Consider the following 14,057-nt stretch of genomic DNA (forward strand, 5'->3'; position numbering starts at 1 on the left):
CACACAGACCATAGTTTCGCCAAGCTGCTGCCTACTGCGTGAACATGAATGTATCATCGGAAAATCTTCCCACTTGCTTTTTGCCTTGGCCTTTCAACATCAAAATGGTTCAACTGCCATCTCATTTTGGGTAATACTTGATAGGACCCAACAATTTCTGACCAAAATACCACGGTGTTTGTTATATGTTCACCTTATGAAAAGTGCAGCAAACTACCATTTCATTGGTAATAGTATCACAAATCCTGCTTACAGTTTCCGACTGATCTCTATGGTTCTACTGTTCTACACTTACCTGTAATAATTTGGTTTGAATGGTCCGGCTTTATTGATGCCCAAGTATCTAGCTTGATCGTCGCTTAGCTCTGTCAAGTGAGCATCAAAGTTTGGCAGGTGTAAGGTTGCCACATACTCATCTGCAGAGAACGAAATATGCAACATGCAAACAATTAATAGCCACAACTAAATGTATCAATAGTAAGAGTGATATGAGTAACACCATATGTGTGCAAAACAAGTCTCCTTCAAGCCTTGACTAGTCAGTTCAACCTTGTACTTTCCTTTATTACTTGGTTTGACTTTGTGTATTTTGTAACTAGCCAGCATTGCTATATTGAGAAGTTTTATTAGATTTACATCCACTTGAATAATGTTTTTAGCTAACCTTCTTTTCAGAGCAGAAGAATACAGAAACATCTCAATATATAATTCCTTTTTTTTAGCCATTATAACGTTGCATTCGAAATTGTCAGAGCTCACACAGTAAAGTTAATTGCATATATACATGAAAGCAATGCAACAGTAGTTGTCATAGATCACAAAGTTAGGGTTAATGTATGTACAAGGTAGAAAACTCGCAAGTTATCACCCTTATTAACAACTACCCTTGACGCATTAAAGCTTCCTGTATAAATCTTAAGTTATTTTATACGTATATACAATTGAGAGAACCTACCAAGTTTCTTTGGAAGGAGGTAGACATCTTGTTTGTACCGACCGGCTGGAGCATTGAAGAGTTCAATCAGGGCCAATGCTTGGGTGGTGGCAGTAATGGAGAGAACAAAAGAGGGGACAGTAGAACAGCTCAGGTTCACCAAACGACCCTGAAGTAGAGACGAAGAGAAGAAGTTAAAGTAATCATCAGGGTCGCTATTGGGGTTATTTGTTTAAAGTGGAATCAGTGTTTACTTTGGACCTGCAAGCCATTACGAAATTGTCATGAATCAATCACACATTAATGTTAAAGCCTGATCAAGTCGTTAATATCGCTGATTTCCATTGAAATTATGAAAAACCCAAGATAACGGCATAAAATTCTTGCAAACTCATTAGCTCCGCTGTTTAGTAATCAATGAATATTCATAAACGAGGTCAGAAAGAGGGTCAGACACAAATGAAACCTATCCCGAAGTATGAACCTGACAAGAAGTTATTTGGCCGCCTGTACGTTGTAACTAACATCTTTCACCAGCTTTAACGATTGCCTTCTGACAATTTCCTCTCTGATTCTCACTCTTTGAACGTCCGAGTCCCATGCTGCTCTCGCTTTCTTTCATTTGTGGGGTGGGCATCCTTTGTCTCTTAGGCGTTCCAAGCAATGTTGTCTGCGCATAAAGTGTACTGCATACCTAAACTGTGGGTGCCTTCCATGTTATTGCATGCACATGCTGTTCTATACTGCGAAGATTGATTACACATGTACCCTTCTGTGTTTACTAATACTACTTCAAGGACTCAATAGTGTTTTGCAATACTTGCTTCCTGCTCATTGGCTGGTTTGAAATGCTCATGAATTGCAAAGTAGGCTACTGGAAATTGGGTGGAAATTTAAATACGAAAAAGGCTGGCGAAAAACCTGTCGATTATGTTTCTTATGGCAATTACTCGCTAATTAGTGAATATATGCGCATGAGAAATTGGACATATTAGTATTTACTGACAGAGTAGTGAATGAACTTGCCCTGATAGGATTAAACACAGTGTTTGAGACTTTTAAGCAAAAATAAATCCTCCAAAATAGCACCCAAATGACCACATATTGAAGATACCTTTTGCTGTTAGCTTAAATCTATTACTTGGAATCCAAACAAACAGGTTGAAGCCGAGAAAATCTCACCTCAGCCAGGAGAATGATGCGCTTGCCGTCAGGCCAGATGATATGGTCCACCTGTCGACGTACCTTCTCCCAGGTCAATTCCGGTGTTCGCAAGCTGTTCTGTGAAAGCGAAACAGTTGGAGAAAATGACCGTTTCCCTTTTTCTCGTTTCAAAGATCATTATTTACAATCTTTAACATTTTATCCCATTTGCACAACATCTTATAGAATTCTACCAACAAATGAAGATGTAAAACTCCTTTTAGAATATCCCACAATACAATCATACTTTGTACATGTTGATAGTGTGCCATGCTGTAAGCACACTGAATTATTAAAGGCTTACCTCAAAACACGATTATTATTATATTAATTATGTCAGAGATGCTAGAATGTCATATATGTTCATTGTGGGTGTCCCATGTGGAACAAGGTTTTTATTTTTAAACTATCAGCTTACAAACGTGATATATTTCAGAGAATTATCATATCTATTGACTTTTTTCCACACATAGCACCCAAAAGGTTGTGGTGAAGCACTTATTCCGATGGTGTTGTACCTTTAGTTCTCAAAGTTAATCACAAATCCGAGCATGATATAAGACATGTTCTGAGGATACTAACCACGTCAATCTCGGTGTTGGAGTGGCCCATGTTACAAATGATGCAGCCGTTCTTCAACCGGTCGAGATGTGCACGATTCACCACATTCTTGTTACCTGCAAAGATGAAAGGAAAAGAAGGTTATGATGGCCTAAATTATAACTGAACTAATCAAGTTTTACTAGCTGAAAGCAGCATTCCTTCTGCATTTAATCAGCACATTGCATCAATTTTAACAAAATAGTGATTATTTAACACCTAGAATTAAAACTGAAAAACTGAGACATGTTTCTTTCCCAAACGTTTAAACACTGATGATAGAGTAGTCTGTGCTTCCATTTTGATTGTGATATAATTTTGTCAATATGGTTCAATTTCATGTTACTGTCAATCACATGTTATATAATAATATGGAAACTTTTAAACATTTTGGTTTGTTCATTTCAGAAATTAGGAAACTCGACTAGTGGGGCTAAAATCAATGCATAATTATGAAATTTTAATATCCACTGACATTCAAACCGAAACATAGCTCTGCCTAAATTATTAAATCTAATTATCCTTTTACATCAGTATCTGTGTATACAAACTGTATTCCGTCTCTCTGACAAATGTAAACACTTCATCTTATTTTTTAAGCTGTACAATGAGTGTGAAGGAGACTAAGACTAGAGGGCAGTAAACTGATCTCACAATGTCCTCCCTGATAGAACAATTTGGAATCTAACGTAAGACCTGAACAACCCTGGTGGTTTAGTACGAGAACATTAACATTGAAGACAGTGTCATGAATTAAATTACATTTCCTGCTGACAAAACCACACAAAAAGGAAATGCAAAATTTGACTATTTCTGTTGCCAATACCCTTAACTTAAAAACAATATCTTACCGGTGGCAGTGATAACGATATCCACATTTCGAATCACTGATTCCAAGGTCACCACGCGGAAACCATCCATGCTGTGGAAAACAAGAATAAGCGAGAAATAAGTTTCAAGATTGAAAGTGTAATTTGTGGATATGTCTCCAATCTTGATCTGAGATGTAAATAAAGTTTCTATGAAAAAGAGATAAAATTAAATATAAAAGAATGCCTTACATTTATTTTCACATCGAAGCATGTTTGATATGAAATAAATTTGTTGAAAATAGAACTAAAAGAGAACTTCACGTGCAGATATGGTGTTCAAATCCCTGAGAGATTTCTTAGTAGTTTCTGTGGGAAAAGATATCTTGGCTGGTATCAAACAAGACAAACTTGAATCAAAATGAGCTCAATATTCGACCAGATCTGGGGTAACCTGCCTAAAATTACTTTTGCAGTAGTAATGATGGTGTTATGAATATTCCACAATCCTTTGCAACTAATACAAGTATAACATTGAAATAATACACTAGATAGTTGTGTTTGTAAGTACTCAGTCCCTCTATATGCTTAAATTAAGTCAGTGCTAACACACTGCAAATAATAACATTAGCAGCTTAAAGCTTTCACAGTCAACGTTGTCAATAATACACATAGTCACAATTACAGAGACCATGCTAAGTTCAACTATTAGGCTCTCTACCTTTTTATTGCAAAATAAATTTAAATATATCTGTCCTTTCTGATAAGGCCAACACCTTTGAGATAAAACAAAATAGGATCAATACTGTTAATTCCCCCTCCCCCACCCCCCCCCCCCCCCGGCATCACAACAACGAGAATTTCCCTCTTATACCTCAACAATGAGATATCCTAAAGGGGAATAGACATCTCAAATTAAAAGAAACCTGCTGCTTGTTATAACTTGTTTTTGACAAACTTACCAAGCTTGGAGTGCACAGATAGGGTCGACCTCTGACACATAGATGACGGCCCCAAGGCCCCTCAGTGCAGCACAGCACCCCTTGCCGACCTCACCGTACCCACAGACGATCACCTGCTTGCCTCCAAACATAATGTCAGTGGTCCGTTTCAGGGCATCCAGGATTGATTCACGGCAGCAGTAGAGGTTGTCAAATTTAATCTGATGGTGGAATTGCAGAGGGAAAGAAAGGAATGAAAATCAATGGTTTCTATGGCAATACAGCTGAGAATTACAAGCCAGAAGCCTGACAGCTTTGTGATTCCTTGTCATATAATTTGCTTAACTATCTGACTAATTGAGAGCAAGTGAGTTTAAGCTGTGCAAGAATTAACCGAGAACCAGAAATGATCGGAGATTTGAAGTTCTTATTTGTAGCACTCACTTGTGGGCATCAACCAATTAATTCACTGTTCAGGATTTCACAATATAGAATTGCTATTCCCAAAATATTTCATTATTCAAGAATGAACAGTCTTATAGATGTGAAATATAGACTCATAAATTTTCTACGTATGACTAAATGGACAATTTAATTTTATCTGTTGTGAGCTAGCAAATCAGCTCATCAACCATAAATATAATAATTGTTATTAATGAATGAGAGTTAAAAATGACATTGTTTATTCCCTGTAAAATATTATCACAACTGCCAAAGTCCAATTGATCTAGTAAAAATCACAAAGAATAAAGGCCAATTTTGCACCATTTGAGACAACCTGTTGACTCCTTGGAGCTCAGAGTGTTAAAGCTGATAAGAGCCACTTGAGTGTGTTTAAGTCACCAAACACAAGAGTATGACCTCTTTGAAGCAAATTTCATTACCTGGCAGTCTATGTATCATTGGAAGAGAGCCCCTTCATAAATCTGAACTGAAGTTAACCAAAACTATGTTCACCAACAGAAAACTAAAGCATCAGAAAACACACAGGTAATTGTAGCTTTAATTTGAGAGTTATCATGTTTACAACAATTTCAGACTTTGACACATGTTCTCCACTTGTGACCCTTGACCTCTACCAATTTCCAATAGGGTTACTGTACTCACAAAGCTGGATCAACATATCAAGTAGGAAGTTTAACCATGTGTCACATACACACACATGCACATGCCACACACATGCACATGCCATCATCATCGCATAGATTCCTTTTGCCTCTGGCAAGGAATCAAAAAGAACTGGTGGATACAGCTTCCACATTTACTATGTTTCAACCTCATTTTCACTGGATACTCTGTGAAGAGTGAAAGTTGATTCCTTAAATTCAAGCTATAGTATAGATATTGGAGGTTGCTAACGGGTGATAGAGTTTGGGTGGATGAAACTTGCCTTTGTTACGGAATCATTGACATTCATGGCAGGGACGGTCAGTTTTCCAGTCTTGGAGAGTTGGTAGAGACGGTGAACTCCAGTGATGGATTCCTCCACAATCCCTTTGATCAATTTAAAGGTGTCTGGCCATTTCTTGAGGAGAACATGGGTGGCATCTCCACCATCATCCAGAATCTGATGAAAAATAAATGAAATAATCACTGAGGGGATAGACAGTACTTTAAATAGAATTACCATGTTGCTAAATAGAGGGAATGCTGCGAGGGGGGGGGGGGAGGAAGTGGGGAAATCCCAATGATCCAATGGCAACCTTTCTCCTGATTCTTGAAAAAAGTTGTTGCAAGGTTTAATCTTTAACTGGATTGAATTTCTCCTACCAATACAACCTTGCACAGCTCTCCACAGGTCAACCATGTGACCACCTAAGTCCTAAGGCCATTTCCATGGATACCAACAGCAAAGAAACATACATCAGAAAAAACAAACACAGCTCCTTCCAATATAGTGTATCTGCTGGTGTATCCCATATCAAAATAATACTCAAGACTCACATGATTTGTAATTTCCACAGCTATCAAAGACTTGTTGTTGGCAAACTATTAAACGACAACAAGTCGGTAAGAAGAAAATAATAAGGTTTTGCCCGGAAAACAGAATTCTTCTCAAGGCGCATTAATGTGACAGGGTTTTCTTGTTTACCAATGACCCAAATAAATACAACACCGTACATGTTGTGGGACTAGAAAGCAAGGTTATAAATGGGCAACAATTTCACCATTAAATGTCTATCGTGCTATAAATAACAACGTCAAAACAAGAGAGGGTGTAACGTGAGCCAGAAATAAGTAACTCTTGTTTCCATGAAGTGATCAGAAATTGATGTCAAGGAAGTAAGGTAAAGAAGTGACACCATTCAAAGGATACAAACAAGTAACAACCGGCAATCCGGTTAAGATAATCTCTGGTAACCATGATACAGGGTAGCTACTCGATTCGTTCATTCGAGAACACCAGACACATTGCTTTCACGCACAGAACTACTTTTTTAGACACAAATGTTCTTTGTTCCTTTTAATCTTCCCTTTACGTATGGTGCCTGTAAATATATCTCTTGGATACATTAATGGAGTACCTGTCAGATGTTTACTAAGTGTTATTTTCTGCAGTAGACTAGTTCTGTGAATGGGATCGAAAAGAGAGCCTTTCTGTTTTAACTCACTTGAAACTCTATTCCTGTCGTCATCTTATATGTCACGCTTTCTATTCCCAATTAATAGTCCGAGCTCTTGGAGGCTGACATATCACTGTTAGCTTCCATTCCTGAACCCAAGATCACAAATGATAACACAATCCAAGAAAAGGGAGCAGGTCGGCATCTTACTCATTTCTCGACTAATCATGGAAGTCCATAAAAAATACCGTAATACAGAATTTGTTTTTCAAAAAAATTGTCCTTAATATAGTATTTTTGAAGCAATCCACAATTTCACTTAAATGGTGTAATTCTTTTTCCCTCCTCAGGAACAGTTGTCCCAACACAATTCTCTAATCAAACAAACAGTATGAAAAGTTTCCTGAAAGGTTAAGGCGGTATTGAAGAACTTAGCATGCAAACACTCCGGATGTGTGACCTGATTAATTCACTTTGACTTCGGCTTTGAGTACAACGTTTCTGTATGCTGCCGTGTTGGACGAACCTATAAACTGTAACAGTAATTACCAACTTTGCAATCCGCATTATAGTCATTGCCGACTTTGCAATGCACGGTCCCCCTCAGAATTTTTCCAGGATGGTAATTGAGACTCCATGGTTTTCCCTTTTGGGAAACCAAAAATCATGCTAAGTTCTCAAGACCATTTGAAGGTCACATGACCATTTGAAGCTGATTTGCTCTACATACGTCAAACTGCTCTGTGCCTTGTCCTGATTCAATTAATTCAGATTCTAGTCAATCTTTCTCCTTCTTGGAAATGTTTATATACAACACACTGGGTAAACAAGCATTTCTGAGAACCCTCTAACATATATTTACCCTAATTGTACACCCCTAATACTGGCATAGCTCTATTGACTGGCTTGATAACAGTTCCTAGCAGTCCCTAGCTTGTAACAGTCCCTTGCATTGTTACATAAATCCTGACCAAACCTGACAAATGTGATGAGGTAGCATGTCAACAGTAGAATGCTGAGGGGGCTGCAGCCCCTGAAGTCAGACTGTGTAGGACGTTGTAATCTTTAGTGCCCTGCAGGATCCCTGACACTGCAGGTTCACTGACACTTCAGGTCTGCAGAGGTAAACCCAATCTTAGATATTGATTCACTCTAGCTGAGCAGGACTATTGCAGCTGCAGCAAGTGTTTCTATTTCGACATGTTGCCTAAGTGAATATGACTGAGCAGAGAGACAGTAAAATATATATCCACATGTTCGATTGTCTGAGATGTAACATTAGATGTGTTTGCCCAGGTGGACTTTAGCACTGTATTCATTCTCACAAAACAAACAACTGCATTAGTCACACAACTCAACGGTTCAGAAAGTATTGTAAAGGCACAAACAAATTTGTAGGTGTCAGCTTCTCTTATTTGTTGAAAATAATTAACTAGCGTTGATGAATATTTCTTGATCTGAAATGTTAATAGTTATATTAAGTATTTCCAGTGTATTAAATGAATATCCCAAGCTCTTTACATAGTTTTGGAAGATTCTGAAAATGAGAAATTTGTTCATTAATGAAGAAAGTAAATGGGTTTAACGTCTAAAGAAAGAGAACATAATAACTAAAAGGTTACCAACTGCTCAACACACAGTAGAGCTAAAGTGCAGTTGCTGTGCAGAGACAGGGAAGTGAGGAGTGGTGTAAATATTCTTATCGGTGAAAAGCACTTGATAAGTCAGACATGCCCCCCCCCCAACCTCCTCTCCCTCACATTCCCCTTTAAATGAAAATAAATTAAACATGTAAAATCGTCGTAATCTCACCATATTGGGTTGCCATCCGTCGGCCATGATGCATTTCTCTATACACCACCAGAAATCTTCTTCAGATTCCCCTCGCCATGCAAAGATCGGGAAGCCGGCCTCGGCTAAGGCGGCTGCCACTTCGTTCTGGGTGGAATGGATATTACATGCTGACCATCGGACACTGCCTCCCAGTGCACCTAGGGTCTCAATGAGGACCTGCAAGTGAACCAAAGAATAAAGACAGATGTACATACATACAACATACCCTGTCAGTCCCCAGCAGTATTTGAAGAACTTGGCAACTAACAATTTAGAAAAGCAAAGAAAGTCATAATTAGATAATTGATGTCTGAAGAAGTTAAACTGATGCAGTAAACAGATCCCAAAAATAAATCTTTGTAAATCCTCAGCTTCTTAATTATCAAATGACTTCACTCATTAAAGCTTGTTTTCTGAATGAAAGATATTTACATAGTTCAGACAGGGCATAATTCAGTATTTACATCTTGCAGTTTCAACGTGTCTGAATTTTCACTATGGATTTGTGTAAACAAAATTCTACCATACACCACTTGGCATACAATTTTTGTATCAATTTTGTTTTCGCATACTAGCACCTTGTTATGTATGCAAATCCTCCATCACAATTAATCTGCAATTGGCCGAGTTGAGAATCTCACCAACAGTTTAACCTTCACATGTCAATAAAGTATGACTTGTTCAATATAGGAGAGAGAGTTTAACAGTAGAATGTGCGAGGCACATTGCCTGCAGTTGCACAGCAAGGAACAAATGTTCATTTAATATGAATTTTCATGCTCGGTATACTCAATATGCAAGAGGAATAAAATCCTGATTCTATTTTGATAGTGCAGTATATATACCAATATATTTATATATATATTTATATATATATATATATATATTTATATATATATATATATATATATGTATATATATATATATATATATATATATATATATATATATATGACATATAAGTGAAGACATGTAAAGTGAGGTGTGCAGTTGATAAGTTATGTATACATAATATGCAGATTTATAACCTCTCTGATAAATATCAATGATTCTACTTCCAATTCTACAGTACTGTATATATGTATGTTTTTTTTTTACTTTTTGTATTTATGTATATATATTCATTCCTAGTAGCTGTTTGGACTGTTCAAATCCACATTGGTCTCTCCTTTTCAAACTGCAACAAGGCCAAACATGAGACATAAATGACATTTCCCAGTCAACTTTGGCATTTCATTTTATACAAATATTTTTTCATACATGAAAAATCAACATATCTTGCACAAGTCAGAGCACACATCCATGCTGGGGATGCCAACATAATACATGTGTGGTACAAGATTATTCAGACATAGATACATTTATGGACTCGAAAATCAATTTAAAACTGATTGCGCATCACAAATTTAAAGTTAACTTGAACATAAAGAGTATCATGTTAGGGATACACAGTGAAATTACATAATTAGGTCAAAATGCAATGAGTCAATATTCAGGGAATACTTAGTGTTTGCATGATCTCACTAGAGCAATTCTGAGCTTAACCTAATTCGTTAAATATATTAATAACTGAAACAGCGCAAAACTATGAAGGTTCTGTGGACAAAACAAGGGCTACATATCTTTTCCACGGTGTACTAATTAAGAAGGTTGTACATAGCACTTAGCTGTAGAATACCACAAATTGATGTTAATATTCACTAATCTCTTCTTCTGTACAATCGTGTTATAGACTGGCTGCAATGCCCACCCTCTGTTATCATTATTTAGCTAAAACCTGTCAGGAAATGGTCATATAATTGGTTCAATACCACATCAATAATGACCTGGAATTCATTATCCACTTTATGATCATAGTCAACCCACACATTGCTAATGACTAAAATGAAAACAAATCTGTATTCATTTAACACTTTCAATCCATCATTTACAGCCAAATCACTGTTTCAAAAGGAAAGTGAGACATTTGCTTTTCCTTATGAGTAAGACTGGAGACCGACTATTGTAAGGAATATTTGAATGCTGTAGATGCTTATCAATCTCCAACTCCCAAAAAATATATATCAAAATGTACATAATAAAATATTTAAAAAATTCTTTTTCTTTGATCTCGTCAGCTATACAGGAGAATCGATGTAAGAATACTTATTAGAGGGAAAATTCTCACAAGGAGAGAGTGATAATTATTTCATTTATTATACCACTCACTAAAAGAAGGAAACTGGTACAATATCATTTATTCTACTCCATCGAATCGTTTCCCATTCTCATGAAATCGGCTGTAAAGATTTCATGTATTTTATGTCACGAAACAGGAAGTGTTGAAGTGAATGTCGTTGTGGCAAAGCGCATTACCAACACTACTGTAAGTACTGTGACTAAAGGAAAGATAAAGTACCAGAAAACTTAATCTAAGACCAGCAAAATTGCCCCAGGAACGGTGACATTAAAGGCAAACATTACAGGTTCTGTTTGCCAATAACAAAGGACAAAAGTGTTTTTCAAGCAATTTGATTTTTCTGTATTGGATTAATCGGTCAAATAGAATAGTAGGTAACTGTAGTCAAATAGTTGTAGCTGCATAGATCGCTTAGTAAGATTTGAGAGGTATCCCAAATGTGTGTGATATTTGTGTATACTAGGGGGTGGGGGAGGGGGGTGCGGGACTTGGTCAGAGTAGGCACAACCAGTAGAAAGTAGGCAGTGATGAATTTGACCTCCATCTGGGTCAGATGAGGATATCACATCCAAATTGGTCAAAGTACTATCATAAACCTCCTCTTTGGAGAGTTGCACATATGAAAAGAATTTACCTGTAAATATTTCCTGCTGCAAACGTGAACAGAAACACTTCACGCCCTACAACGATTTACCTATTGATACATGCAAAATAAATGTTTCATATCCAGGAATGCCGTGTTACTTACAGCTAATTGGGCAGTGATGTGGGTGCACCCAATTATTTTGGCACCTTTCAGAGGCTTGTCATTTTCAGCTCTCTTTCTCAGTAGCACAAGACCGGGCATCTCTGTCGAATAAAACATAAAAGATGCACAAATCTGTCATAGATACTTACAGCAGTACAGCACACAAGGAATAAAAATAATAGTAGTAAAAATTACATTGGGTTGAGATATTACCATTCAGACATTTCATAGCTTTCCTAGAAAAATCAATAAAACACTGTCTACTGCCAGAAGAAGTGCCTCCGAAAATTGTCATTAAATCGCATCGTGGCTCAGGTGGTTCCTGAATAAAGTGCCTTTAAAGCTGTTATTAGTATCACACACACAGACTACCTCAGAGAGATGTCTGTCTGCTATAAATACATATCTTATTCATTACACATTTCATGTCGCAGGCAACACAGCACTACAGCAGAGTCTCTTAAGGAATCAGACCTACTGTAATGTTAAAGGACTGGCTGTGGCGATTTAAATAATGTATGTAAACAGTCTTAGGCTAGATTAGTTGCAGTTTCACTGAAGTGCAGTATAAATATGTATGTATGAATATATGTATGCATGTATTATAGATCCTCATGCAAGCAGGAACTCACGGAGAAGCCCCATTGGCTTATCAAAGCTGCAAACCAACCTAAATCAGTCTCTTAGACTCATATTTAATATCCATGATTATGAATTGTCAACAACTCTGTAACATACATTAATTCATATTCATGCATCGTTATCATATGCATAGTATTTAAAATAATGCCATTAATTGTAAATTGAATTTGACGATGAATAAAGTGATATTTTCCATTCCTTCATTCATTCTTTCTTTCTTTTTTTTTCCTTTTCTTTTTTCTGGTGACCTTAAAATTACCTAAGTTCGTATGTGTAAAATGTCGAGATCATCTGTGAAAAGCTAAGGCACAGCATGTTATAGAATTAAAATTCTTCTGCAAGATTTGCTATTAGATTCTCCTACAGTTCAAAGTTTCATAAACTAGAGTAGTTGTCTCCCTTGTATAATTTTTCAATATTACCACACTATAGTCATTTGTGTCACACAAAACTCCCCATCATATTATAATATACATACTGTACACACAGTGTGTACATATTATAATATTATACAGAGTTTGAGAGAGGAAGTTTGTACAGCTTGTTATCAGTCCAAATAGCATCACACTTTGACACAATATTTTCCTGATATTTATTTTCCGGCCTGTATTTATGAAATAATGATCAAGAAAAGATAACAGCTTAAAGGAAAAGCGGCCACTCGCACTATATACGATTACAACACCAGCAAGTATTGGTGAAATATTGGAAATCAGATGAGATTTAGCATCTTCTGAACTTCATCTGGATAATGAGATGCATAAATGAAGTATCATCCCTACATCTGTTGTAACAAATTGCTTCATTTTAAGGTCAAATTGAGCGACTGATTTTTCTGTTTCGGGTCATTGTATTATCTCTGTGGATCAGAAAGTTGACAAACTTGATTGAATCTTTTCACCTTTCAAACATAGTGACTTGAGTCATAACTCAATACAACACTGTTTTAAGTCCTCACCATGCATTCCATTATAAACACACAAGAACCCATTTCTAACTCTACTATAATGATTCAATGGTACCTTAGTAACTGTTGTATAGTAAAATATTCACACAATCATCACAATGCACTTTTTTCTTACAAAGAAATCTTGGCCCATTTTGCACAGAGACCGAGCAATTGAAAAATTCGAATAAAAACATCTGTGTCTAATATAAACTTCCGATGCGTGCACGAGCAAAAGACTTGACTATCAAGATTGAATACATACTGTAGTGAGATTTTAATACTGTTGACTGTTTGTACAATGACAATGTTCCATGAAAGTCTATGGTTACATTCAGTGTTGAAAAGCACAACATTTACAGTAACATGTCTGCTGGTCAATTTCCCATTGAAATGTGTTCTGTACTGTGATAGATGACACCGCTGTTTATTTCCACCATTGTTGACTTCTTTCCCTGTCTAATGCTCATCCCTTAATACAAGAAAAAAAAGTCATGTTTTTTGAACATCGATTCTCACCCAACCCCCTTCCTAAAATCCTATTCCAATAAATTAAAGCGGAAAACATCGGTGTTCATGGAAGGATAATCAGTTGCAATGGTTTGACCTTTTCCTTTCTTGTCCTGTTTTGTGTGCAGTGTGTAAACCACACTATTTT

At 36.7% G+C, this 14,057-nt stretch overlaps 1 protein-coding gene across 3 annotated transcripts in view; it reads right to left on the reverse strand.

The window, feature by feature from the left end:
• LOC139961951 (S-adenosylhomocysteine hydrolase-like protein 1) overlaps positions 1-14,057 on the reverse strand; it is a 36,505-nt gene that overhangs the window by 1,712 nt on the left and 20,736 nt on the right. For all 3 annotated transcript variants that reach the window (XM_071961671.1, XM_071961672.1, XM_071961669.1), the window contains exons 4-12: positions 11,812-11,912; positions 8,864-9,061; positions 5,878-6,054; positions 4,509-4,708; positions 3,589-3,659; positions 2,720-2,814; positions 2,117-2,215; positions 956-1,103; positions 296-416 (exon numbers count right to left, since the gene is read on the reverse strand). In XM_071961671.1, coding sequence (XP_071817772.1) covers positions 296-416; positions 956-1,103; positions 2,117-2,215; positions 2,720-2,814; positions 3,589-3,659; positions 4,509-4,708; positions 5,878-6,054; positions 8,864-9,061; positions 11,812-11,912 — 1,210 coding nt within the window. The remainder of the gene's footprint in view (positions 1-295; positions 417-955; positions 1,104-2,116; positions 2,216-2,719; positions 2,815-3,588; positions 3,660-4,508; positions 4,709-5,877; positions 6,055-8,863; positions 9,062-11,811; positions 11,913-14,057) is intronic.

Source organism: Apostichopus japonicus, chromosome 20, assembly GCF_037975245.1.
Source record: "Apostichopus japonicus isolate 1M-3 chromosome 20, ASM3797524v1, whole genome shotgun sequence".
Lineage (NCBI taxonomy): Eukaryota > Metazoa > Echinodermata > Holothuroidea > Aspidochirotida > Stichopodidae > Apostichopus > Apostichopus japonicus.